The 27,181-nt window shown below is 40.1% G+C and overlaps 1 protein-coding gene and 1 pseudogene across 4 annotated transcripts in view; both read right to left on the reverse strand.

Moving 5' to 3' along the window:
- Window positions 1–22,175, reverse strand: part of Acyp2 (acylphosphatase 2) — a 120,080-nt gene extending 97,905 nt beyond the window's left edge. For 3 of the 4 annotated variants that reach the window (XM_048352934.1, XM_048352937.1, XM_048352936.1), the window contains exons 1-3: window positions 21,875–22,175; window positions 15,166–15,182; window positions 13,054–13,163 (exon numbers count right to left, since the gene is read on the reverse strand). In XM_048352934.1, the coding sequence (XP_048208891.1) occupies window positions 13,054–13,163; window positions 15,166–15,182; window positions 21,875–22,007 (260 nt within the window). In that variant the 5' untranslated portion in view covers window positions 22,008–22,175. Of the gene's footprint in view, window positions 1–1,942; window positions 2,001–13,053; window positions 13,164–15,165; window positions 15,183–21,874 lie in introns of all 4 variants that reach the window. The other variant, XM_048352935.1, reaches the window with a different exon arrangement.
- A 3,901-nt stretch (window positions 22,176–26,076) lies between these two features.
- LOC125355988 lies at window positions 26,077–26,903 on the reverse strand (annotated as a pseudogene).
- Window positions 26,904–27,181: the final 278 nt, after the last annotated feature.

The raw sequence follows: 27,181 nt of genomic DNA on the forward strand, positions 1-27,181 counted from the left end.
GAACCTGAGAATCTTAATTTCCAATAAACTGCCAGGTGATGTCAATGGTCGTACTGCTGTTCTAGGAACTGCATCATTAGTGTATACCATTTACAAATACCATGTCTCCAATGTAGGGAAGTGTATCCTCCTCAAGTCCTCTCAACTACTAAAAGGAGAAGGAAGAGAAAAGGAAGTCACAGCAAAATGTTTCATTTATGTTGTAAGAACATAGCTACTAATGCTCTTTTGCACAGTAGGATAAAAATAGCTGGAGAAATTACTATAGCAACAGCTGTGTTATCCCCAGGGACCTTCTCCACCGGCATCATTCATAAAGGAAGACACGCCTCATAGAAATTCCACTTAAACACCAAGGCTTATCAGAAACAATAAACATGAGAAGCATGTTCTGCTCATAAAATACTAGGAGACAGCAACACAAATACAAGATGGATATGAACATGACTCTCTAAAGCCTGTATCTGGATTTGGTCCAGCCATGAAAAAAAAATAAAAATTTAACTCTATGGCTCTGAAATAAGCAGAAAAGTAGAGCTGAGAAATGTTGACAATACTCATTATGGATTTTCAAATGTGTTTTTAAAGCCCAAAAATAGCTCCTTTAAAAAAAAAAAGGCTCAAAATTATAAATAAACATATATATGTATATGTATAAACACACACCAAAGAGCTCCACCTACAGTTTGAAAAAAAAAGTTACTTCTTATATGCACACAAATAAAACACTATATAACCATATCTCCTCTATATCTTTTCCATTCATGTTCAAAATATATAATTTTACAAAGTGTTACAATAAGGAATACTTTCTAGTATGTGAAATACCATTGATGTAAATAAGAACTGAATTGTTTTTATTTATTATTGGTCATAAGGCTTGAACTCAGGGCCTGAGCACTGTCCCAGAGCTTTTTCACTCCAGGCTAACACTCTACCATTTTGAGCCACAGCTGCACTTCCAGTTTTCTGGTAGTTAATTGGAGATAAGAGTCTCACAGACTTTCCTTCCAGGGCTGGCTTCAAACCATGATCTTCAGATCTTGGCCTCCTGAGTAGCTAGGATTACAGGCATGAGCCACTGGTGCCTGGCTGAGAACTGAATTCTTTATAATATTGTCTGTAATTAAGTGATTTAAGGAAAATTGGATTATTATATTAAAGCAAAATAAAATTGGAATAGTGTTTAAACTATCATGGAGAAGACAGTTTACTATTGATTCCAGAGATATAGTTCTTAACTTGAACGTGCTGTATGTCCTTGAACAATTCTCCTCATCCTGAGTTTTCTCATGAACAGCTTTAAAAGATCAATGCTTTGCAGAAACCTTATTGGATTCTGGGCACCCCCTGGGAGCACTGGGAACAACTGGATACTTGGGTCTCAGCTCTAGACATTCAGATTCAGTTGTGGAGGAGGAGGGAGTAGACTACAGTCTTGTCCAAGCTCTCAGGTGCCACTACTGTGTAGTCTGGGTGCACCAGATTGGATGACCTATCCCAAGGCTTTCTTCACAGTTCAGGGCCTGTTTCTCTAGTTCAATAGTTCTCAGCTTTAGTGTAGGTCAGGGTCACCAAGGGGACTTAAATACACATTTCTGAACCCTATTCCAGAGGGGTCTGCAGTATGTTAAGTTCAAGTGGAGCCCAAGTATTTACATTTCCACTGAGCTGCCGGCTAATGCTGATGCTACTGACCCAGGATTATATGTTAGAGAATCATTCTCCCAGAGGACCATAAACTTATACTTGCTAAAGTCCCTAAATCATTCTTGTTCTCCTTTATCAAACCACAAAATGACATGGTAGTCTCTCTGCACAGTTATTACCTATTAAGCTTTAAACGTAAAATGTCCCTCGCAGGCTCATGGTTTGAACATTTGGTCCCCCTCTGGTGGCTTTATGTTGGGTGGGTCTAGAAACTTTAGGAGGTAGGACCGACCTGAAGGGAGCAGTTCCTCAAGCTATCTTGTTCCTGGCTCCTTCGCTCTGATTTGTGTCTGAAATGAGGTAAAGAAGGTCCTACACCAAGGCTTCTACTGCCAGGATGTTCCTAGATGAGGGCAACCTCTAAAACTATGAGCCAAAACATACCCTTCCTCCCTTAAGTTATTTATGTATAGCATTTGGCCAAACTAACTAAAACTATATCATAACCCATAGTCTCACTGGGTCAGTCACTGGCCTGAAATGTTTCAACAACTCCTCACTACTCACAAAAGAAGTTAACATGACATCAAAGCTTTCAATACATTGATTCTAATCCTACATTTCAGTCTTCATTTCCATTTTCTCCATTTCCTGTTTTCTGCCTATGTTCACAATAGAGGTTCATTCAACAGTGCCCTTGTACCAGAAATTTTCTTCTAGAATTCGTTTTCTCTTTGTGTATGGCAGATGTTGGGCTGCATATTGGGAACTCAAGAAACAACAGGAAAATCCCTGTCTTCCAGAAGCTTTCAGTCTTGAGAGGTGTGATAAGTGACGATGAATACTGAACCCAGCACCCTCTTTTATACATTCCCCACCCCCTTCTTCTTTCCCTACTTATTAGCAGCTGGAAAAGCTAATCACAGTTAGAGAAAGCCCATGGCAAAAAAAACTTAGACGTATACCAGAGCTGGACAAGTGTGCCATATCCAGGGAAGAGATATTCCCAAGGAACCACCCCCAGTAACCAAGTAAGACCTACCTCCTAAAGTTTCTAGAACCTTCTAAAACAGTGTCACCAGCAGGTAAGGAGGAAGCCCAGAGACATTCTGCAAATTCAAGGTTGTTCTCCAACCTTGAGTGTGAGTATGATGCTTCAAGCTGGAGCAGCCATCCTACAAGAGAATTCTACAGACACAGGTCCTGACACAAGTGCCAGCAACCACTCAGCAACAAAGGAGACTGCAGTCTCCTTTATGTTTGAATAGAAGAAACCCCATTTGTTGGACTCAGCTGTTTATCAGGTTACTGTCTCTCAGGTTTCTCTGTTGCTTATAGCTGAAAGCATTCTCTTAGCATGAAGGCAGGGGTTATGAAGCAAGAAATTCTTTCCTAACAGCTGTGCTGAGTGATGGGCAGAAGCAGGCTTACATTGAGAGCACCATAGGGGGAGGGGGAGATGTACACTGAGGGTGGGAGACAGGAATGAGGTATACTTTCTGGGGAGAGCAGGGGATCCCACAAAGGCAAGAAGGAAAAAGGAGCATGGTGTATCAGAATTAAATGCTAGCATAAGAGACAAGAAAGTCTGGAAGGAGAAAGGCATGTCTGTCTTTCTTCTCAAGGTAGGAGAAAGACATCTTTCCCTGTGTTCTCTCAGCCTCATTCCTAACCCCACCTTTGTACATTCCATACTGTGTTGAGTTTACCTCTTTCACCCTAATTAAACTATTTGAATTTTTCACAATACTTTTAATCAGGAATATAAATTCCTTTGGCATCTGGCAGAGGGTCATGGAAAGACACAAATATTTGTTGAGTAAAAAAATTATGACAAAATATTTTAACTAAAACGCATCCCCAAAAGTTACAATCCAAAACTAGATGTAATAGTGTATACTTTTAATCCCAGCACTCAGGAGGATTGCCAACATAGAGGCTAGCCAGCTGGGGCTACATAGCAAGAACCCAACAGGTAAAAAAGAAAAAAAAAATTCTGGGTGCTAGTCCTATAAGATCTGAGAATTACAGTTCAAAGCCAATTTGGGTAGAAAAGTGTGCAACTCTGTCTTTTGGAGGTATAGTTCAAAAGTGGTAGAGTGTCAGCTATAAACAAAAAGCCAACTCAAGGCAAATCTTGAGTTCAAGCCCTGGTACTGGCTGGCGCACTCACACACACACACGCACATGCACACGCACATGCACACACACACACACCACCCCTTATAGTCTAGTGGAGGGGCTGATTTATGACTTTTTGAGCCCAGTTATAAAAGTGAGTCCCCACAACCTGCCTATGCACACAGGTGCTTTCTGTTCCTTGTGCTTAGAATGCTCTACCAGGGCTCAATGCTGGAAATCTCTTCATCATGCTTTCCACTCAGAGGTCACTTCACAGAAGGCCCTGTCCATCCAATTTAAAGACGGAAAATGGCCCGGTGCTAGTGACATAGGCCTGTAATCCTAGCTACTCAGGAGGCTAAGATCTGTGGATTGAGGTTTGAGGCTAGCCTAGACCCATGAGACTCTTACTTCCAATTAAACACTAGAAACCAGAAGTAGAAATGTGGCACAAAAAGGCAGAGTGCTAATCTTGAGCAAAAAAAGGAAAACACCATTTCTTTCATGGCAATTACCATTATCTGAAAATACCTAGTTAATTTTGGGTCTCCTCACATAAGAACCACGAAAGTGTGTATAATTAGATTTTTTACAATAAGGTTGTATGTACTCAACACACACACACACACACACACACTCATTTTTATAAACAGGGAAAATAGGTAGTATATAGGGCTTAGGAAGACAGAAAAGAAATACATTTTTACTCAATATAATTCTATGGCATTGAATTTTTAGAACAATCACACAAGGTTTTCATAGATTTAAAAAAGAATGATCACATTTTCTTTGAAAAATTGAAATGTGTTTTTTTTGTGTGTGTGCTGGTCCTGGGCACTGTCTCTGATCTTGGTTTTGCTCAGTTCCATCGCCTGAACCACAGCTCTACTTGTGGCATTTTGATGATTAATTGGAGATAACTGTCTCCTGGATTTTCCTGCCCAGGCTGGCTTTGAACCATGATCCTTGGATCTCAGTCTCCTGAGTAGCTAGGATTTACAGGCTTGAGCCACCTACACCTAGCTGAGCTATCTTTCTAAAAAATATTTTATGCTCCCCCCTTTTTTTTTAACTATAAGTTAACTTCATGAATAATAACGATGAATTGATTACAGAAGCAGACCCTTATAATTCCAGTATTTCAGAGGCTAATGCACACAGACCCCAACTTCTAGGCTCACAGGGGATCTTTAGAACAATGAAACTATTTTGTATAATACTGTAATGGTAGGTGTATGTCACAATACGTCTGTTAAATTGGAATGTACAATATCAGAGTGAACCCTAATATAAACTATGGGCTTTAGTCAATGATCTTTTATCAACATTGGCTCATCAACTGTAACAGTCACATTAATACAAGTTATCGATAAGGGGAAATTCAAGAGTTACGGGGAGGGGTATGAGAAGATGCATGACAACTCTGTACATTTTTTTCTATAAGCTAGAAATTTCTGTAAAACACAAAGTCTATTAATTTTTATCAAAGTAATTAGTGCTGGCACTGAGAGTATAACAGTGGTAGCTCATGTGCCAAGATCTGGGTTTGATCCCCAGCACCATAAAAAAAAATGTAATTAGTACAGTACTATATGTTTTATTAAATATGGGTGCTTTAATGAATGTACATTATATGTTAACTCTGAGGCCAAAGTCATGCATTTAAGTCATGTTAATATAGATCTATGGTATTCTAGAAGAAAATAAATGACTCACTTTTCTGAGGCCTTTCCTACTTCAACTGTATCATTCATGTCTCTAGTTTCCCACTAATTCATATCAATTAGGTTACACTAAATTGCTTCCAAAATTACAGCTTCTCCATGAAATTCTGTTGCTGGAAAGTATCCAAGTCTTCTAATTTTTCCAGAGACCATTCAAAGGAACCCTTCTCCATAACCCCTTCTATTTGTGTTCAAAGTACCTTGATGAATAAGGTATCAAGATGTTAGCAACGTACTTTAAGATTCTCAGATGAAAAAGCAGGGAAAAACCAACAGCTCTGGTTACATACAAATTCACTCCACTAATGATCTGCCAAAGAAAGTTATATTTTTAATATTAAAAATATCTCTGAATCCAATACCACCTAATTGTTCAAAAAAATTATTGCTTCATTCCAATCTATGACCGTAACAGCTAGAAATTCAAAACAATACCATTTCATAGTTAAAACAGAATGCTGTGTTATTTTCCATGTACCATCTGAAATTATGCCACTTTCTTTTGTCTTTTTTCCCCAGGGTTTTACCCCTGCTATCACTGTCACTGATTTGGGGACCCTGGGTATTGTATATATATTTATTGGAACTACTGAAGGGAAGGGGAATGTCAAAATGGAGAGACAAAGGGTAAAAGGTGAAACAATGCAATAGCAATACTCATAATCCAACTGGGGTGGGGGGAGGGGAAGGAACTGGGGAGGGGGGAGGAGAGAGAAAAGTGAGGGAGGAGGTAACAAGTTTTTATTACTTTATCTATTTATTGTCAAAGTGATGTACAGAGGAGTTACAGTTTCATACGTAAGGCACTGTATATGTTTCTTATCCAACTTGTTACCTCCTCCCTCATTTCCCCCATCCCCCTCCCTTTTTTCCTTCCCCCAACAAATATGATACAAAATGTACTCACTGCCTTATGTATGAAACTTTAACCCCTCTGTACATCACTTTGAGAATAAATAAATTTTTAAAAAACAGAATGCTGTTCCAGCTTCATATTTTACACAAGCACCAACTCTGTCAGTGAATTCTAATTCTAAGTACATATTGTCAGTTCTACAAAGCTACAGAATCTTAGCAAGAAAACACATCAGAAGTCACCCAATCTAACATATTAGATCTTTTGCAACACTCTCCACTTATAAGATATCTGCAAAGAAGTCAGCAAACTTTTTCATACAGAGGGTGGACTTAGGGCTTTGTCTTCTCCAACCCTGGCTCTACTACCACTTGAGCCACTCTTCTAAGTTAACTGGTGGTAAGTGTGTCTCAGATTTGTCTGTCTGTGCTGGTTTCAAACCAGATTTTCAGATCTTAGCCTCCTGGGTAGCTAGGATTATAGATATAAGCCAATAGGCCTGGCTTCAGAAAACTTTTTAAGGTTTTAGGCTTTGTGGCCATCCAGACTTCCTGTTGCAACAAATCAACTTTGCCAAACAACTATAAACAAGATAATAAATAAATGGGTGTGGCTGTGTTCCAGTAAAACCTCCAAAACAGAGCTTGCCCACAGGCTGTAAATTATAAATCTCTGATCTAATCTACTCCTAGTTAATGATAAAAGCCCACCATTAGATAGATACATTGATAACTTTATAGAATTATTTTTGCCATTGTGATATGAAATGAGAAAAATCAACTCACTGCTACAATCAAAATTATTTCCTTCTGAAACAACAGAAAACATCTATTCTTTTGTAGTTTTGTCTTTTTTTTTTCTGGAGCTGGGGACCAAACCCGGGGCCTCACGCTCGCCAGGCAGGTGCTCTTCCGCTGAGCCAGATCCCCAGCCCCAGAAAAGATCTATTCTTTTTCATGTACTCGCCCTTGAAATAGTTGATGTAAACGGTCATGATTCCTGGGAGAATTTCTCTCCAGCTAATTATTCCCAAGGCTTGCAAGCATTCCTTGTATTATGAAATAGTTTTCCTGACCAGGGAACAATTTGATCAATTTGACAATCTTTTAACATGTAGAAGACAGATTCAAGACATATGGTTTTAAAAATAAGTAGCAAAGGGCTGGGAATATGGCCTAGTGGCAAGAGTGCTTGCCTCGTATACATGAAGCCCTGGGTTCAATTCCTCAGCACCACATATACAGAAAACGGCCAGAAGTGGCACTGTGGCTCAAGTGGCAGAGTGCTAGCCTTGAGCAAAAAGAAGCCAGGGACAGTGCTCAGGCCCTGAGTCCAAGGCCCAGGATTGGCAAAAAAAAAAAAACCCAACACCTAAAAAATAAGTAGCAAAGCCTGGTGCCAGTGGCTCATGCCTGTAGTTCTAGCTCAGGAGCCTGAGACCTGAGGATCATGGTTCAAAGCCAGCCCATACAGAAAAGTTTGTGAGACTCTTATCTCCAATTAATCACAGAAAGCCGAAAGCTGGAAGTAGCACTGTGGTGCAAGTGGCAGAATGCTACCCACGAACGAAAGGAGCTCAGGGACAGTGCCTAGGCCCAGAGGTCAACCACAGGAATGACAAAAAGAAAAAGGGAAAAAAAGTAGCTATGGAGATGTAATTTTAATTTTAAAATTTGGCTCCCTGTGTCCAAATACATTATTTGTTTCAAAAAATTATGCTTAGCCTTTAATTAAAATATATTTTGTAAGGCTTCTGTCAAAGACCTATGCCTATTGTCATCATTTGGTACATTAATTTTAAGTGATTACTGAAGGGGGGAATGAAGAGTTAGGGTGAACCCCATTTTCAGGCAGCCCCCGTTTTGTTGTCTGTTTAAACTATGAGCAAACCCAGGGCAAGCTTATTAGGGCCCAGCTGGTCAAGAACTCTAACGACGGGGAATGCTTAACTCTAACCACCCCTAGAATGCCTCCAGCCCTGAGCCAAACAGATTTGTATTCGTATCCTAATCTTGCTTGAACACCTGATTGCTGTAACTTTGGTTTTTGCCTTTATAAGCTCTGTGAAATCTCAGCTCGAGGCTGCCTCCTAACCTCCACTGTGTCCATGGGTAGGACAAGGCCCCGAGCCGCAGCTCGCTTGAATAAAGTCTTGCCTTGCTTTTGCATTTCGGAATGTCTGAGTCTAGGTGGCCTTCTTGGTGGTCGTTTCGCGACTTGGCGAAAGAGAAAAATATTTTTATCTTGCTCTCAAAAGTACTTTTAATAAAAACAATACTCAAAAATGGCTCCTAGACATCAAAAAAGGCCGCCAGACTCACATCTACAATTAGAATCACAGTGCAATTTGCAAAAGGAAGCCATTGTCATTCTTTGTGAGCAAATAAAACATACACATCTGCAGTGTGTCCTTCCATACTGCTGTCTTGTTAGCAAGGACAAAGCAGCGCTGCTACAAGTGCAGCCAGGCTAGCTCTGTCTGTAATTTAACTCTACTCTCTGCATCTCTTTAACACAACACATTTTAGAAGTCTTTTTTTTTTTAATAACTAGAAGAAAATAAGGCACTCTGCAGTGTCATCTTCCTGCTTCTTTGTCATTACACAAGGTCCCCCTGGATAATCCCATTGATACATATGACTTCAAACACCACTCACATACTAATGACAACCACATTTATGTCTCTATCCCAGTTCTGTAAGAACAATCTATAGCTAGGATCCCAGTGGCATTTCCACTTGGCCACTCACCATGTACAAAGGGGCAATACAACAGTAATGAGTGTTTATTGACTATATGCCAGACACTGTGCTAAATGCTTTGTATGAGTTTTTCTTACTTAACTTTCACAATGCAATTACTTAATAGTAATGTATCAAAATTCATTAACCATAACATGTATAATATTAATGAAAAATGTTAATAAAAGTAAAAATGAGTTAAAATATTTAGAAATCTCTTCTATACAATTTTTCTCTAATTACAGTTACTAAAAATAAAACATAAATCAATCAGAGAAGTGTGTGTGTGTGTGTGTGTGTGTGTGTGTGTGTGTGTGTGATACTGGGGCTTGAATTCAGAGTTGTGCTTTCTAGGCAGATGTTTTTCTACTTGAGGCCCTTCAGCCTTTTTTCATTGTATATTTTCAAATTAAGCTTTCCTATTCCCCCAGCCTGCCTATGTTTACTATTTACATACTTCCTGATGTAGCAGGTACATATACTACCATGCCATTGTTGGTGTGTGTTTTTTTTCTGTTGAGATGATGTCCCATGAACTTTTGGCTTGATGGGAACTCTAACCATGATCTTCCCAATCTCTGTCTCACAGAGGATGGAGGATTACACCCAGGAGTCACCACACCCAGTTAAGGAAAATAAAATGGAATTCCAACTAAGTAGATATGATAAGAGTATCTTAAACTTTAGAGAGAACAAGGCCTAAGAAAGTAGATAAAAGAGTAAAGAACAATGAGAGAAAATAAACTATAAAACTTCTGTGATTAAATCTATGGGGGGGAGGGGCTGGGAATATGGCTTGGTGGTAGAGTGCTTGCCTGGCATGCATGAAGCCCTGGGTTTGATTCCTCAGTACCACATAAATAGAAAAAGCCAGAAGTGATGATGTGGCTCAAGTGGTAGAGTGATAGCCTTGATCACAGAGAGGCTCAGGGACAGTGCCTAAGCCCTGAGTTCAAGCCCCAGGATTGACAAAAAAAAAATCCATATGGGATATTAGTATGGTATAAGTAAATAGATCAGTGGAAAACAGAATCCAAGAATAAAATGTAGTTTAAGGTGTTTTTTCCCCCCAATCTTTGGGCTAGAACTCAGGGCCTGACCACTATCCCTGGCTTCTTTTTGTTCAAGGCTAGCATTCTACCACTTGGGCCACAGCACCACTTCAGGCTTTTTCTGTTTATGTGGTGCTAAGGAATCAAACCCAGGGCTTCATGCATGCTAGGCAAGCACTCTACTGCTAAGCCACATTCCTAGCCCTTGATGTTGTAACATTTAACAAAATGCATTTCAAGTTGATTGGGAAGAGTGAAGGTTTAGTATTTGGTGCTGATACAACTGGCTATCCATAAGACAGAAACAATACCCTTATCATACGTTATGAATTAAAAACAAATTACAGATGGAGTCAATGCTTAAACATAATTAACCAAGCATTAGAAGCTAGAGAAAATCTAGATGACAATGCTCACAATCTGTTTCTCAACCAGAAGATGATAGCTATATTTGAGTTCATAAAAGTTAAAAGCAATTTATGGTACAGAAGCTATCATAAACAAAACTAATAGACCATGCTAGATTTAGGGAAATTTGTGCCAACTAGGTAACACTGGGTTAGTCCATTACATGGACACAAAGTGTAAGGTCCATCCCCTGAGTGCTACATACAGATGCCCACCCCCCCCACACACACACACACCTCATTAAGTCTCCACCCAGTTACCAGGGTAACCAGCAGACCTGGAGGCAGTTACCTCTTCTTTCCCTGAGGTCACATCCTAATCCACCTGGCCACACCCCCTGCCCCTGCCTTATCTAAGGCAGGGCTGGGTTGGGGGGTGTCCCTTCTCTCCCTTCTCTCTGGCCATGCATCATCTCAGCCACAGGCCAGCGGTTCGGTGATAAACTTTTCTCTCCTGCCTGAATACCGCATGGCATTCTCCTTTACCGGCTACCTACTTTAAAAACCTAACACAAAGAGCCCTAAAATACTGGCAGGAAACAAGGGGCGAGGGACAGGGAAAGACCTGAAAATGGAGCTCATGAATGGAAATGAGGCTTTTTTTTTTTTCTTTTTTGCTGTTTTTGTTCTCTTTTCTTTTTGCCCTGTTTGTTCGTTTATATGTCTCTGGGAGTATAAGGAGAGGCAGAGAAATGGAGGGACAAAGGGTGAATTGAAAATGAACTAAACATCTTGTAGTTGGAGACCAGAGGGGAAAACTGGGAGAGAGCAAGGAAAGGGTGATACTGTCCAAAAAGAAATGTACTCATGTAATTACAATTTAAAAAATAAAATGGAGTTCATGAGAACAAATCCATTAGCCACAGCCTAGTGCTCAAATTCACTAATAATTAGAGAAATGCAAATTACAGTAAAATAATCACTTCATGGCCAACTACATAAGATTTAGAAAGTAATAATACCAATTGACAACAGAAATGCATATTTACAGCTGTTTTGAGAGCAGTTTGATGAATATTTTTACATTAGGAATACTGAGATAAATTCATGTATTGATATAAAAACATGTATTGATCAAAAGACAAAAATGTGTCTAAATGTATCTGTGTGTATGCTGTGCATATGTGAGACAGAGATAGAAAGAATGTAACCTCAGACACCAAGCTAGAAGAGCAAACCAGCTTCCCAGTACACATCATTTGCAAAGCAGAAGATAAAGAAAGTAAGGGTTGGTAATGTACACTTTAACAAAATGAATACTGGAAAGCTGAAACAAAACCAATTTATGAATAAGAACACAAATTGGCATTACTTAGTACCTACCTCATAGGACCTGTTTAAAAAAAGATTAAACAAGATAATTCATATAAAGTACCTAGCATATTTTCAAACACGCTGTAAGTGTTCAATAAATATTAACTATTTTTACTTTAAAAATAAATCAGTGGAAATTATGAAGTCGAAAAGGGCAAAGCCTTTGAAAATGAAATGTACATAAAGCAAGGTTCCCTATGACTAAGGTTCCCTATGACTCTCCCTTGGACTTCAAGGACCTGTATTACCATAGCCATACAGCTCATTGACACATTTTCATAGACAGTTAAAAAAAATAAAATTTCAATTAGGTAAATAAGATGCTTACACAATTTTTTTTTTTAAAAAGCTACTTTAAGATCCTGAAGAACCATCATTAGGTCCTATGCTTTTCTTTTTCTTTTGTTTATGTTTGTGGTTGGTTATAGGGCTTGAACTCAGAGTCTGGGTGTTGTCTGTGAGCCTCTTTGTGCTCAAGCCTAGTGCTCTACCACTTGAGCCACAGCACCACTTTCTGTTTTCTGTGGTGGGGGGAGGTGTTAATTGGCGATAAGGCTCTCATGGACTTTCCTGCCCAAGCTGGCTTTGAACCATGATTCTCAGATCTCAGCCTCCTGATGAGCTATGATTACAGGCATGAGCCACTGGTACTCGACAGGTCCTATGCTTTTCTGTTCCAACATTTCAAATGAGGAATCCTTGGACCCTATTCATAAGTACTTGTTGGAGGAAACTAGGGAAGATGACTTCATAGACTGGAATGATGTGATAGTTTTTTGTTTGTTTGTTTTTTGCCAGTCCTGGGGTTTGAACTCAGGGCCTGGGCACTGTCCCTAGGCTTCTTTTGCTCAAGGCTAGCAAACTACCACTTGAGCTACAATGCCACTTCCGGCTTTTTCTGTTTATGTGGTACTGAGGAATCAAACCCAGGATTTTATGCATGCTAAGCAAGCACTGTACTGCTAACCCACATTCCCAGCTCGTGACAGTTTTTCCTAAAGCCTGCCCAAGTGGGAAATCCACTCCTCAACAAAGAAATGCCACCCAGCTCTATAAATTTTTTGCTAGCCTACCTACAGTATGTGAGTTTAGTTATAATCTACAAACTGAATCATACCCCATTTTTATTATACAATGAAATATTAAAATAGCTTCAAAAGTTTCATCCACATTAGCCTTACTACTCACATGGAATTGACCTTTTCTTCAGGCCCTTGGACTTGGCCTGTCACCGTGCCTTTGCTGGTGTTCTTCACCCAACCAACCACTCCTACTTTCTTAGCTTCACCTTCTGTGTACTGGTTCAGGAACAAACAAGAGACATGAAGTCCATCATCAAAAGTTGGAACTCATAAGTTACTCAATTCTAATTATTCAGAAATAAAATACAGTTCATGCCAACAATTGTGTAGCTAACCTGCTTTAACAATCACATTTTATAGGGACCTTTAGTTAAAGGGTATCTTTTGTGAGGTTGTACTTTCAGTAAAGACAAGCATATTATTAAAAAACAAATCAAGGGCTTGGAATATGGCCTAGTGTAAGAGGGCTTGCCTAGCATGCAAGAAGCCCTCTGTGTCAAGTTCAATTCCTCAGTGCCAAATAAACAGAAAAAGCTGGAAGTGGCACTAACAACTAAAAATGGGTGTTACTTCATAGACACTTTCTATGATGTGTTTTGTGATTCATAAAATTCAGGTGGATTTCTCTTACACTTGCTAACTGAATTGCATTGTTAATCTAGATTCCAAAGGACAAGTGATCCAAGATTCTCTATCACTGACAAAAAGTATCTAGTTAGGATCAACATAAAGCACTCACAGTTTGAAACAAAACCTAAAACATTTTGAAATTTCCAATAAAATTGGGAGATAATAATTTTAGTAAGAAAATTAAACTAACAAGAACACTGGTCCAAACATGCTGGTTGACAGAGCTATTGCATGATTAAAAGATTCTGTTTTGATTGGCTCTGGACTTGCAACAAAATGTTTTTATTTTCTCTAGTCAAATTGATCTAACCATTTTTTTTTTTTGCCAGTCCTGGGGCTTGAACTCAGGACCTGGGCAATGTCCCTGAACTTCTTTTGCTCCAGGCTAGCACTCTACCACTTGAGCCACAGTACCACTTCTGGCTTTTTCTGTTTATGTGGTACTGAGGATTTTAACCCAGGGCTTCATGCATACTGTGTAAGCTCTACCACTAAGCTACATTCCCAGCCTAACCTATTATTCTTAATAGTTTGGGGGTTTTTTTGTTGTTGTTTTCAAAATTCCTTTTCCCAATTTCAGATTCTGTTATACTTCTGGAAAATGAAAAAGAAACATTTTGAGATTAAGTTATTTTAAGCACAACACACTAAAAAGCTCTTCCACCAGAACCCTTCAGAAGTACACTTATCTGTTTGGAAGTCAGCATGGCCAAGATCTCCACCAAGACTCCACCAAGTGAAGCCACACTAACAAAACTGATTGCAGCTAAGACAGAGGGAGAAATGGCTTGAAAACAAACCAAGGTACTAAAGAAACTGGAGGCAATTTGAACTCTGAAGCATAGAGCCATCTCACAGAGACTTCACTTGTGAGAATACACTGGAACTTTGAGAGGTTGGGAACCAAAATGACTCCTAGCTCAGATAGTAAGGATTTTAATTTTAGTAAAAATATAGAAAGAAACTTCATTTTAACTACTGAAACTCTGGGAACCCTTCCATATACAACATTTTCCTTTTTCTATGAGAACATATATGTAGGAAGTCTCATAATTAATATTTGTATACCTCTGACTGAAAATGTTTCTCTTGAATCACCGAGAGAGACTACTTTGAGAATTCACAGGAAATATTAACTAAAAGCTAGGGAATCTGCAATGTTTTTAATAGACTAGAGGGTTTTTGGTTGATGTGTTGTTTTTGGGGGCGGGGAGGGGTAGGGGGGGTGTTGGTGGGTGTGGGTTGTCTGGACCTGGGAGCTGCCTCTGAGCTTTTTTGCTACTACTACCAGAATTACAGTTTCACTTCTGGCTTTTTAGTGCTTGATTAGAGATACGAATCTGATGGAGTTTCCTGCCCAGGCTGGCTTATCTCAGCCTCACTATTGTAGCTAGCTACAATAGACTAGTATTTTGTTTTCTTTTGTTTTAACTGTCAATAAAAACCACAATCAGTAAATTCAAGGAAAATCCATGAGTTTTTTGCTGTCAAAGACAAACCAGACCCACATTATATAGAAAAATTCTATCTCTGTGATTAAAAAAATAACTGGAAAAATGGCAAAAATAAACAGATTGTATTGACTTACCATTCTGAAGCAAACACCTGCATAAAAGAAAGATAAGAAAAAATGTAAGCATTTGTACCTTTACCTTTTCAAACTTCACTGAGACTTAAAAAAAAGTAGTTCACTTCTGTTCAAGTTGTTCATAAAATTATGAGTAATAATGCCTTTACACCTAAGTTTCCACAATCTTTCAACTAAACTATTGCAAGCACTTCCTCGACAGATGTCCCTGCTTCCAGTAAGGCCTCCTAGAAGGTACGCTTCAGAAATCAGCCACATTGGTTTTCTTAAGTAAAATCAAATCACTTCCTCCCCCAGCTTCCAATGCTCTAGTGATTCCCCATCACACTCAAAATAAAATGAATTCTGGTTTCCAAGTTCTCCGTGCTCCTTCCCAATGCTTCTCCCTCATCTCTTGGCACCTTGGTCTTCACTCATTCCTGCAGCCAACCTCTGGGCCTCTTTGGGCCCCTTAAACATGCCACAGGGATTCCCTCTTCATGGCCTTTTACCAGAATGTTAGTCTGTTAGACCATCTAGGAACAGGAATCTCAAACTGAAACAGGATATGGTGGCTATTGTTTCTGTACGTTCTTGTTTAAATTAATGTGCACAGATTAAATTGAAATATTCATAGTTTTAAATTTAAGAGTATTTGTAACTATTATTAATAAGACTACATACACACATATTGGCAGTACAGGGGTTTGAACTCTGGGCCTTGTGCTTGCTAGGCTGGTGCTCTATCACTTGAGCCACTCTGCCATCCCTTTCTGTGAGTTATTTTTGAGATGGGGGTCTCACTTTATGACTGGACTGCCCTGGGTCACTGGGTAACAGGCACAAGACACTTCACCTAGCTACTAGTAGGTTGAGATGAGTCTTGCAAACTTTTTACCCCAAATTTCTACCTCCCAAGTAGCTAGGATTATAGGCTTAAGCCATTGTACCCAGCCCTATGTTTAAAATCTTAAAATAGTAGCACTGAAGAATTCATTTAAGTTTAAGAAGCTAATTTAGGTTAATTCTAGGCTAAATTCATTCTGACTGACAAACTAGATAAGTGTTACTCATTACTTTAGGCAATGTGACAATGTGAAAAAACTCAATACATAAATCTTAGAATTTAAAAATTTAAGACTAGCTTATCTGAATAAAGTTAGTTTGCCTTTTTTTGTTTTTGTCAGTTGTAAGGCTTGAACTCTTGGCCTGGGAGGTATCCCTGAGCTCTTTTGCTCAAGGCTAGCATTACTCATTACTTTAGGCAATGTGACAATGTGAAAAAACTCAATACATATTTAATCGAAATTTAAGTTGTCCTGGTTATCTATCTGATACTTGGAGATGGTAACCATGTAGATCAGTCTTCCTGTAGTGTGTCTTTTGGGGTCACTACTTGAGAAAGGATATTAAATGTAATAATTACATTTAAAAATTTTATTCACTAAAAAACATCTATGGCTGAGCTAGGCGCCAGGGCCTCACATCTATAATCCTAGCTATTCAGGAGGCTGTGAATCATGGTTGGAAGCCAGCCTGGCAGAAAAGTCCCCAAGAGACCCTTCTCTGTAATTAACTACTCAAATCCAAAACAAACAAACAACAACACCAAAAACAGAAATGACACTGTGGCTCAAAGTGGTAGGGTACTAGCCTTGAGCAAAAGAGATCAGAGGTAGCTCCCAGGCCCCAAGTTCAAGCCCCACAACTGACAAATAAAAAAACCCTATGGCAGCTACTGTTTGTTGCATATACAAAATTCATTCTCCTCTTCTTCCATCTTACATAACTCTGATTTCACTTGGTAAAAGCCAATATGACCTCCTGTGTTTCCCAGGGTTTTTATTATAGGGTGGTCAATGAGCGCCTCATTGGTTGAGTTTTTCAGGAAAGCTCTTCCAAAGGGACTCACTCAGCCAAGGGGACTGCACCAGAATCCTCTCTCTTCTTGACCTTATATGAATCTAACGACTGGAGTTACAGCAGCCACATTGAAATCATGAAGGAAAGGCCACAAAATCAGAGACTTTGGGTTTGACTTCCTAAATTGGTTGGTTGTTTTGTTTTTGCTAGGGTTTGAACACAGGGCCTCTACCAATTAAGCCACACCATCCATCCTTTCTGCTTTGGCTATTTTTAGATACAATCTCACTTTTTCCCCATGCTGGCCTGGACCACAATCTTCCTACCATAGCTGAGGTGACAATAAAAGCCCAGGTCTCATTGAATGAGATGGAGGTTTCAGGAACTTTTTGCCTGGACTTGTCTTGAATCATGTTCCTCCAGATCTCGGCCTCTTATTAGTGTGTGTGCTGCTGTTTGAACTCAAAGCCTGGGCTCTGTCCCTACACTTTTTGTGCTTAAGGCTTGTGCTTTACCACTTGAGTCACAGCTCCATTTCTGCCTTTTTCTGATGAGTTTATTGGAGGTAAGAGTCTCACAAACTTTCCTCTCCAGGGTGGCTTCTAGCTGTAATTCTCAGATCTCAGCCTCTTGAGTAGCTAGGATTATAGGCATAAATCACCAGTTTTGTGTTTTTGGTTTTTTGCCAGACCTGGGGCTTGAACTCTGGGCCTGGGGACTGTCCCTGGCTTCTTTTTATCAAAGGCTAGCACTCTACCACTTGAGCCACAGCACCACTTCCAGCTTTTTCTGTTTTTGTGGTACTGAGGAATTGAACCCAGGTGCCATGCATGCTAGGCAAGAACTCTACCACTAAGCCACATTCCCAGCCCTTTTTCTTGGGTCAGAGACCATAACTCAAACTCAGTACCTGGCTCAGTGGCTGGCAGTCTAACATCTGAGCCACATCTCCACCCTTTACCTCAGCCTCCTGAGTAGCTAAGATTACAAGTAACTCCTGGCAACCATCTACCCTGCCCTGACTCCTCCACATGGACACACAGTGGCTTACTGATGGGTAAACTTTAGGAGAAGCATGCATAGGCTAGGTGCTTCGTCTCCTCCCCTCTGGGAGCAAGGTACCCTCAGGACTAAACCGTTTTGGGGATATTTAATTCTGCAATACAGATATTTAAGAGCCACATTCCCCAAACTCCACTCTCCGGTCTTCCTTCTCAATAAATCACATAACAGAAAAAGGTATTATTTATGGAGCCCCTCAAATACTACCTATTTTAAATACTTAGAAGAAATGTATGTCAAGGAGTCTCAAGACCTCCAGCTTGTTAATTTTGAGAAGCACTGTGCCATGTGGAAATCAAGTATGTCAAGCTCTATCACCCCCCTGACATATTCCAGGCTCTTTTTGATAAACTAATTCATCAGCAATGGCTGGAGCACAGCACTCAGGTCAGGGCCTCTGTTGGAGAACATGCTTTGTATGGGCTTTCAGGGTCCTGCACTGCTTCCGCCTGGCTTGCTAAAGAGAAGAGAGGCTGATGTGACACACTGCTCTGGAAACTAGAGCAGACATCAGCCCTTCAGTCATGAACAACACAGTCAAGGCTCAGTCAGCTGCAACTATTCCTCACTTTGTGGGAAGATGGATCAGTAGGAAACCTGAGGTGAATATGTACAATGCAAATGCACTTTAAATCTACAAAGAAACATTGGTATTTCAAGAAACCATATGAATTTTTAAATGTCAGGGAGGAAAATCAAAATTTTCACAATTTGATAAACCCCTTCATCTGGGATCTCACTGCATACATAAATTTTGAGTGCAGAAGGTAATTTACTCACCAGTTTAAAAAGCATTCCTTAATGATTTTTTAATGACTTTCACTGTCAGAAAAGCTTTGCTTATAAGGAATGAAATTCTGCCTCACTCAGCCTTTCCCCATGACCCAAGATCTGGTCCCAGGAGCCACACACAAGGCATCATTAATATAGCTGAAACTGCCTCACACCAGTATCCCTTCTTAGAACTATCTCCAGGCACTTCCATGTAATTTAAGACATACTGAAGGTCTCACCAGAGGCACAGCCCTGAAGGGAACAAGACACCAGCCTGACCTTCAAAATATCATATCTATTGTTTAGTGAGAGACACAGTCATGTGTATACTATAGTTATTTGAATAACTAATGCAGTGGAAAGCAGAATGGGTAGACAGAAGCAAAAATAAGAAGTATAATGGAGTCAAGCATTGGTGGCTCTTGCCTATATTTTTAGCCACTGAGGGAGGATGAGATCTGAGGATCTGAGTCTCTTATTTTAAAAGTTCACCAGCAAAAAGCTGGAACTGAGAAAAACTGACATTGTCCAAAACAAAGTGTACTTGAGTTGGGCACCAGAGGTTCACACCTGTAATCCTAGCTACTTAGGTGGCTGAAATCTGAGGATCATGGTTCAAAGCCAGCCTGGGTAAGAAAGTCCATGAGACTCTTTTTTTTTTTTTTTTTTTTTGGCCAGTCCTAGGCCGTCAACTCAGGGCCTGAGCACTGTCCCTGGCTTCTTTTTTGCTCAAGGCTAGCACTCTGCCACTGAGCCATAGCGCCACTTGAACTTAGGGCCTGAGAACTGTGCCTGGCTTCTTTTTGCTCAAGGCTAGCACTCTGCCACTTGAGCCACAGCGCCACTTCTGGCCATTTTCTATATATGTGGTGCTGGGGAATTGAACCCAGGGCCTCATGTATACGAGGCAAGCACTCTTGCCACTAGGCCATACCCCCAGCCCCTCCATGAGACTCTTATCTCCAAGTAACCACCAGAAAACTGGAAGTGGCACTGTGGCTCAAAGTGGTAGAGGGCTAGCCTTGAGTAAAAGAGCTCAGGGACAGTGCCCAGACCCTGAGTTCAAGCCCAATGACCAACAACAAAAAAAGGAAATGTACTCATTACCTCATTTATTAACCTCTCTGTATATCACCTTTATAATAACAATTAAAAACAATAAAATAGGGCTGGGAATGTGGCTTAGTGGTAAAGTGCTCGTCTTATATACATGAAGTCCTGGGTTCCAGTCCTCAGCACCACATATATGGAAAAAGCCGGAAGTGGCACTGTGGCTCACGTGGTAGAGTGCTAACCTTGAGCAAAAAGAAGCCTGGGACAGTGCTCAGGCCCTGAATTCAAGCCCCAGGACTGGAAAAAAAAAAACACCAAAAACAAAACAAACAAACAAAAACCCACCTGTGACCTATCTGCCATAGTTCTCTCTGTCAACATCCTTTCCCACAATCTGTAAAAGAAAGGCTCCATGCAGGAGACAAACCTTCACTATTTTTACCACCACCCTGGTACACTGCCTCAAACTACAAAAACTGTATATACAAAATCAAAGGATAGGGCTGGGACTATGGCTTAGTGTTAGAGTGCTCACCTTGCTTGCATGAAGCCCTGGGTTCAATTCCTCAGCACCATAAAACAGAAAAGACCGGAAGTGGCGCTCTGGCTCAAGTACATGGTAGAGTGCTAGCTTTGAGCAAAAAAAGGAAGCCAGGGACAGTGCTCAGGCCCCAAGTCCCAGCCCCAGGATTGGCAAAAAAATAAAATAAAAGAAGAAGAAGAAGCAATAATAAAAGAAAAAGAAATCAAAGGTTAAGTGGAGGTGTGACTCAAATTGGTAGAGTTCTGGCCTTGAGCAAAAAGAGCTCAGAGGCAGTACACAGGCCTGGAGTTCAAATCCCATGATGAGAGAGAAAGAGAGAAGGGGAGGGAGAGGGAGAAGGAGAGAAACATTCTTTATTTTATGAACATATGTGCCCATGCATATATACATATATTATGTAGATTGTAGAACATTCTAATAGGGTAAGCAATAAGAAATTCTCAAGCATATCAAGGGGATAAAATTCTCTAAGGCAACATAGAACAAAAATCAGATTCAAAGAGAAAAAAAATGAAGTAACATTTCCCACTGTTAGAAAGCTTTAAGTAAGTGATACTGAATATTAATGACCATAGTATTTACATCCCATTGAATAATTTTTAAAGTGATTTAATGTAGTTTATAAATATTATTTACAAGTCAGCCACTACAAGCTTTTAAACTAACATCTAATGAAATGCAAATCAGGTAGTACTTCTTTTAAGAATTGAGATGCTACTATAACCTTTAAGAAAGAGAATGGTCAAATATTATTTAAATCTCCTAAAACATTTAAGTCAAGCCCAAGTTAGCAAGTTAAGGGGACAAGTAGTTTAAACACCTTCTGTTCTTTTCCTCTCCATTTTAAAAAATTTATATAATTTTGAAATTTTTCTCTAAGTAGTTATCAAAATGGGTTTCAATTTCACACATCAGTTTAGTACAGTGCATCTTGATTAATGTCATCCCATTTCATTTTCCCCTCTCTCGCCCAAGTCCACCCATCTCAAGATACCTAGTTCCATTTTCACATAAGTACATTAAATGTGATGACTATACTCGCCCACTCTTCCTCTCTCCATCCAATCTGCTCCCACACCCCGGCCTCCACCCCATGTTTCTGCTTCCTAGTATTCATTTTGTTCAAAAGTAATTTAGTTGTTGATTTTCCTACTCTTTGTAACCTTTCTGTCTGGACGCTAAGGCCCAGGCCTTCAGCATCCTCCCCACCCACAGCCCCTTCTCTTCCTCCCCTTCTCCATTCCTAGTTCCCGCTCATTACACTCCCGCGCATGCGCACTTCGACTCCTTTCCCACCCACATTTGCTGTGTCATGGCTGAGCGGAAGTCCCGCCCTAGCGAAGAGGCCTTCTCAAGATGGAAGGTTCTCCTCCTAACTTTCTCCACTCCCTCCCCGAGCACGGTGTGGGTCTTCCACTGCAAGGGAGCCCCTACCCTGCACTCGGCCGAACACCTCGTAGTCCACGGACTTGAGTGGCTGTGCGGTGGACATGGCGGCGCGCCCTCTCCCGAGGAGCCGGAGTGGGATACGGGGCGCGGCGAGTGCGGCCACCCGGACGAGGAACATGGGGGCGCCGGGCGCACCCCGCGCCTGGCACCGGCCCGGGACGCGAGCGTGGCGGGGTCACGCGTCAGAGGCCGCAAATAAGACGGCGTGGAAGGAGGGGTGGGGATGGAGAGGGAAAGGAAACCTGCGGAACGCCCGAGGCCTGCCAGGCCCGCCGGTCCGGGGAGCCCCGCGTGCGCCCGCGCTCTGCCCCTTCCCTCCCACGCGCCATGGAAGAGTGACCGAAATACACCCGGAAAGGTTGTGCCCGCCGGATGCTGGGACAGGAGGTACACCCTGAGAAGAGGCTAAGGCAAGGTCATCCTCAGAGGAGACAGCCGCTGCGTCGATGCGGGCTAATGAATCTCTCCTCCCCGCTCAGCTTTGCTGAGGGTGTTTGGTTAGTGAATGGAATAGGAAACACGTTCTGGCACCTGCCAGATCATTTTGAGGCATTTCCTAGGATGAGGTCTGCAACCTTTTCAGCAGTTCTGCCACACAAAGGCCTGTTACCCCTCTTCTAAATACATGGTGGTATTTTCTGGAACAAGAAAACATTTTCAAGAATCTGAATTCAGAAAGGGTGGAAATATACTCATTACCTGACTCATGTAATTGCAATCCTTCTGTACATCACCTTTATAAGAATAAGTTACATTTTAAAAATCTGTGTTCTCTTGTGTTAACAGGAACAAAAATATAACAGATGGTAGTCATCTTGTCTGTTGATTGGAAATACATATGTGATATATATGTATATATGTGTGTATATATATATATACACACACACACATACATATACATAATCCTGACAATTGCTTGGCAACATCTTAGTTGCCTAGGACAGTAATAGCACTTTAGAGAATTTTTGTTTCATGGTGAACTATTATAAAGTCTTAATTTATTAGCCTATCATTCCAAAGGATATGAATACAGCTTTTGATAATCTGTTACCCTCTACAGTTCAAGTCCCTTGAATGCATGAGATTTTGCATTTCTGAACTTGTTCTCAATACCTTTACCTTTTTTCTTTACATCTGGCCACATGGTCAAAATAATCTACTACAACCTGATTATTGATATTATACATCAAAAACCCCACTTATAAATTTATAGAATATGGTTAAATCCCTTCTTTTTTTTAACAAAGCATATTGTTTTGTTTATATACAGTATGTTAGTACACAAGAGTTTTAATTTAGTTGTACCAAAGGCAAAAACCACTTTGAATGAAAATTACAAAAGCACGAGGAGCAAACATCTAATATACCAATGACACTTATTTGATGCACTTAATATTAACGTTTGGGGCAATTTTTAACGTTTACAAAAAATGGCATGAATAATCTCTGTATAATATTTTACTTCTTTTTTTTTTTTTTTTTGCCAGTCCTGGGCCTTGGACTCAGGGCCTGAGCACTGTCCCTGGCTTCCTTTTGTTCAAGGCTAGCACTCTGCCACTTGAGCCACAGCGCCACTTCTGGCCATTTTCTGTATATGTGGTGCTGGGGAATCGAACCCAGGGCCTCATGTATACGAGGCAAGCACTCTTGCCACTAGGCCATATCCCCAGCCCCTCTGTATAATATTTTAAATAACAGGAAAATGAATACCTTTATAATACATTTTCACAGACAGTTTTAAAGATAACACACTCACGCACAATTGGTTTTTCTTTAAACAACTCATGCCCAATTGTTTTTCTTTAAGCTACTAGCAATTCCAAACCAGTCTATAATAGGTCAAATAGAAGAATTATAGACCAAATAGAAGAATTCAGACTTTCAAAAATAGTTTACAATGAGTCCTTGGTTTCTATGAAAAGCCTCAAATATAGTGAAGGAGAGACTAGTGTTTATTTTAAAATTCTGTGACTGGCTTCCAATAATTCCTTATTAAATAGAAATACTGGCATTAAAGATCAGATTTAATTCTTTGGTATAAGCATGAAACTGTTACTGATAGCATTCTATGGCTAGAATAAACCAAGGAGCATGAGAGACCATGAAGTCTAATATACAATACAAGGTAAGCAGGAGTGATGTTTTGTTTTATAGAAAAAGTCAATAAACACCAGAAACCTAACACCTACTTAGAGGCTTATACAAATTATAGCAAACCTAAGGTCAAACTTCAAAATGACCAAACTTGTTAACTTGAACCAGGAATATTTTTCTTCACTATGGCATTTTACTATAATCTGTGTATACAATAGTCTGAGGATTTTTACCATTATCTTGGCATGTCAGACCAACTCTGATCAGTAGTCCAGAACAGGAAAAATCTTTCTCCCTTTAAATGTCTGAACTTTATATCATACCAAAAAAAAAAAAAAAAAAGAAAAAAAAAGAGCAAATCAGAATAAAAGGTTTATAACAAGGTTACAATGTAATTCTAATTTTTCAACTTTTCTTTGAGACACATACAAGTATATTTTTAGAACTAGAAATTGTTAATTTAGCAAGTTTAGAAACTTAGAAATTTTAACTCTGAATAAGGACAGTTTAGGACTTATGGCTATTAAGTTTACTATCAAAATATCTAAGTGACTCAGTCCATCTTAAAATTTTTTCTTGGGCTGGGGATATGGCCTAGTGGCAAGAGTGCTTGCCTCGGGCTGGGGATATAGCCTAGTGGCAAGAGTGCTTGCCTCGTATACATGAGGCCCTGGGTTCGATTCCCCAGCACCACATATACAGAAAATGGCCAGAAGTGGCACTGTGGCTCAAGTGGCAGAGTACTAGCCTTGAACAAGAAGAAGCCAGGGACAGTGCTCAGGCCCTGAGTCCAAGCCCCAGGACTGGCAAAAAAAAAAAAAAAAAGAGTGCTTGCCTCTTACACATGAAGCCCTGGGTTCGATTCCCCAGCACCACATATATAGAAAACGGCCAGAAGGGGCACTGTGGCTCAAGTGGCAGAGTGCTAGCCTTGAGCAAAAAGAAGCCAGGGACAGTGCTCAGGCCCTGAGTCCAAGCCCCAGGACTGGCAAAAAAAAAAAAAAAAAAAAAATCTTATAAATACCATTTGAAGAATAATGTGTGGACACTAGACTGATGATACCACTAAACCCAAAGAGTCTACCCACAACTGGGGTTTTGAAGTATTTCATCTAAATTTTTGGTCCTTCAACTTGCTATTCCCTGTCATCCTTTCTACATTTTTCAAACACCAACTTTCAGGGTTTTACACTGAAACTTACCCTCTAAAGTGTCAGGTAACTTTGTAAATATGCATTTATAGTAGGGAAACATCAACATTTTAGGCTGAGACTAATATAAGAGAACCACATTCCTTGTCAGAATTTCAACATGAAAGACAAACTTTAGGGATTTAACCTAATTTTATCTGAAAAATGAACCAAGTTCCAGATATTCCCATAAATCCTAAAAGCCAAAACTGAAATTCTGACATTTTTTTGTTTTTTTGTTTTGTTTTTTTTGGCCAGTCCTGGGGCTTGGACTCAAGGCCTGAGCACTGTCCCTGGCTTCTTTTTGCTCAAGGGTAGCACTCTGCCACTTGAGCCACAGCGCCACTTCTGGCCGTTTTCTGTGTATGTGGTGCTGGGGAATCGAACCCAGGGCCTCATGTATACAAGGCAAGCACTCTTGCCACTAAGACATATCCCCAGCTCCAACATTTTTTTAATATAACTAATGAAGAAAAGGCAACTGCACTTATGTCAACCCTATTCAAAGTTAAGTGACAGCAACAAAGGGGGCTATGTATATATCCGAAGACTAAGGTTGGCCATGGCCGAGAACTGAAAAATGGGCAAAAGTAATGAGATCCTAAATGTCACTATCATAAAAATAAGCAATTGCTATCATTCTGTCTTCCTTCTGCTTCATGAGGCACCAAAGAAGTCAACAGAAAATTATTCTGTCTGGGCCAACCAAGAAATCTTCAAGAACAGATAGCTATATTCCCTGTTATTCTTTCAGGGGATTACTTTATACATTAAAAAAAAAAACCTTCCAAAAGGAAAGTTATTTAGCCTTCTAGATATTTTGAAGTAAAGTTTTGAATTTCTATGATGAATTCTTCAAGCAATTCAACCTCTCAAACTGAAAAGTTCCTTTGACAAGGGATCTTATCCCACAGTTACAAAGTGGCTTCCTCCTTTGTTGAACGTGAGAGTGGCTCTTTGCTCCTTCACTATCCCAAATCGTTCATTCAAAGTCATTCCTGTCTGTTTTCCAACACTATTTATGTCAAATTGTAGGAGAACACCTTTAAGATCTTTCTTTACATCAGATTGCTCTCATTTTGTTTCTGAGCTACTGGGTTCTGAACCACTCCAGGATTGTCAATGGACACTGTAAGAATTCCTCCATTTGTGGTGGAAGTACGCCATTGACGCGTTCTCTTTGCTACTACATCTTCTAGCTTCTGTTCTGTGTTCACCTGGGCTTGAACCTTCAGGCCTCTTCAGAAAAGAAAAGTTGCCTGGAGAGTATCTTTCTGATGGCTTAATTTATTCCCACTCCTGGTAAAATTAACTGGGAGGTTAGTTTTTCTGTTTAACTGGTTAGGTTGCTTGAGAACTGCAACTGGTTTCCTTTGTGCTTCATTCTGTCTCAGGTTTGCCTTCCTTTTTAACACTGGAAAATATCGCTCTATATTCTTGTCACTGAGAGGAGGACAATTCATAGGACTAATTCCCTTTTGAATTCCAGGTGTTTTCCTAGCTGCAAGGCCAGTGACAACTCCATAAGAACGTCTTTTTGCAGGCGTTATTCTTCCTCTACAGTTCAGATTAGTTTTACCAAAACCAGAATTCTGTTGGATTCTCCACCATAATCTCATCTTGAATTGCCGAGTACCACTTTGCTGGAGTCTTCTATTTAGTCTTGGAAAATTCTGCTTCTTTCCTTCCTTTTGGTTCAATTCTAAATATCTTCTTAAGGTAAAATACATTCTGAGGGTGCTACTTTGGATAAAGGTCTGGGTGTATTGCAGAGACTTCACAATTCATCTCTTCCTCTTGTTTTCTTTACAGTTAGTTTATGTAGACTATGGGGTTTTGTTGGTTGTCATTTTTTGTTGTTGTTTTAATGCCAATATTGGGGCTTAAACTCAGGGCTTGGGCACTGTCCTTTAGCTTTTTCCACTCAAGGCTAGCCTTTTACCATTTGAGCCAGCTTCCAATTTCCAACTGTTTGGTGGTTAGTTGGAGATAAGAGTCTCATGGACTT

Source organism: Perognathus longimembris, chromosome 8, assembly GCF_023159225.1.
Source record: "Perognathus longimembris pacificus isolate PPM17 chromosome 8, ASM2315922v1, whole genome shotgun sequence".
NCBI lineage: Eukaryota > Metazoa > Chordata > Mammalia > Rodentia > Heteromyidae > Perognathus > Perognathus longimembris.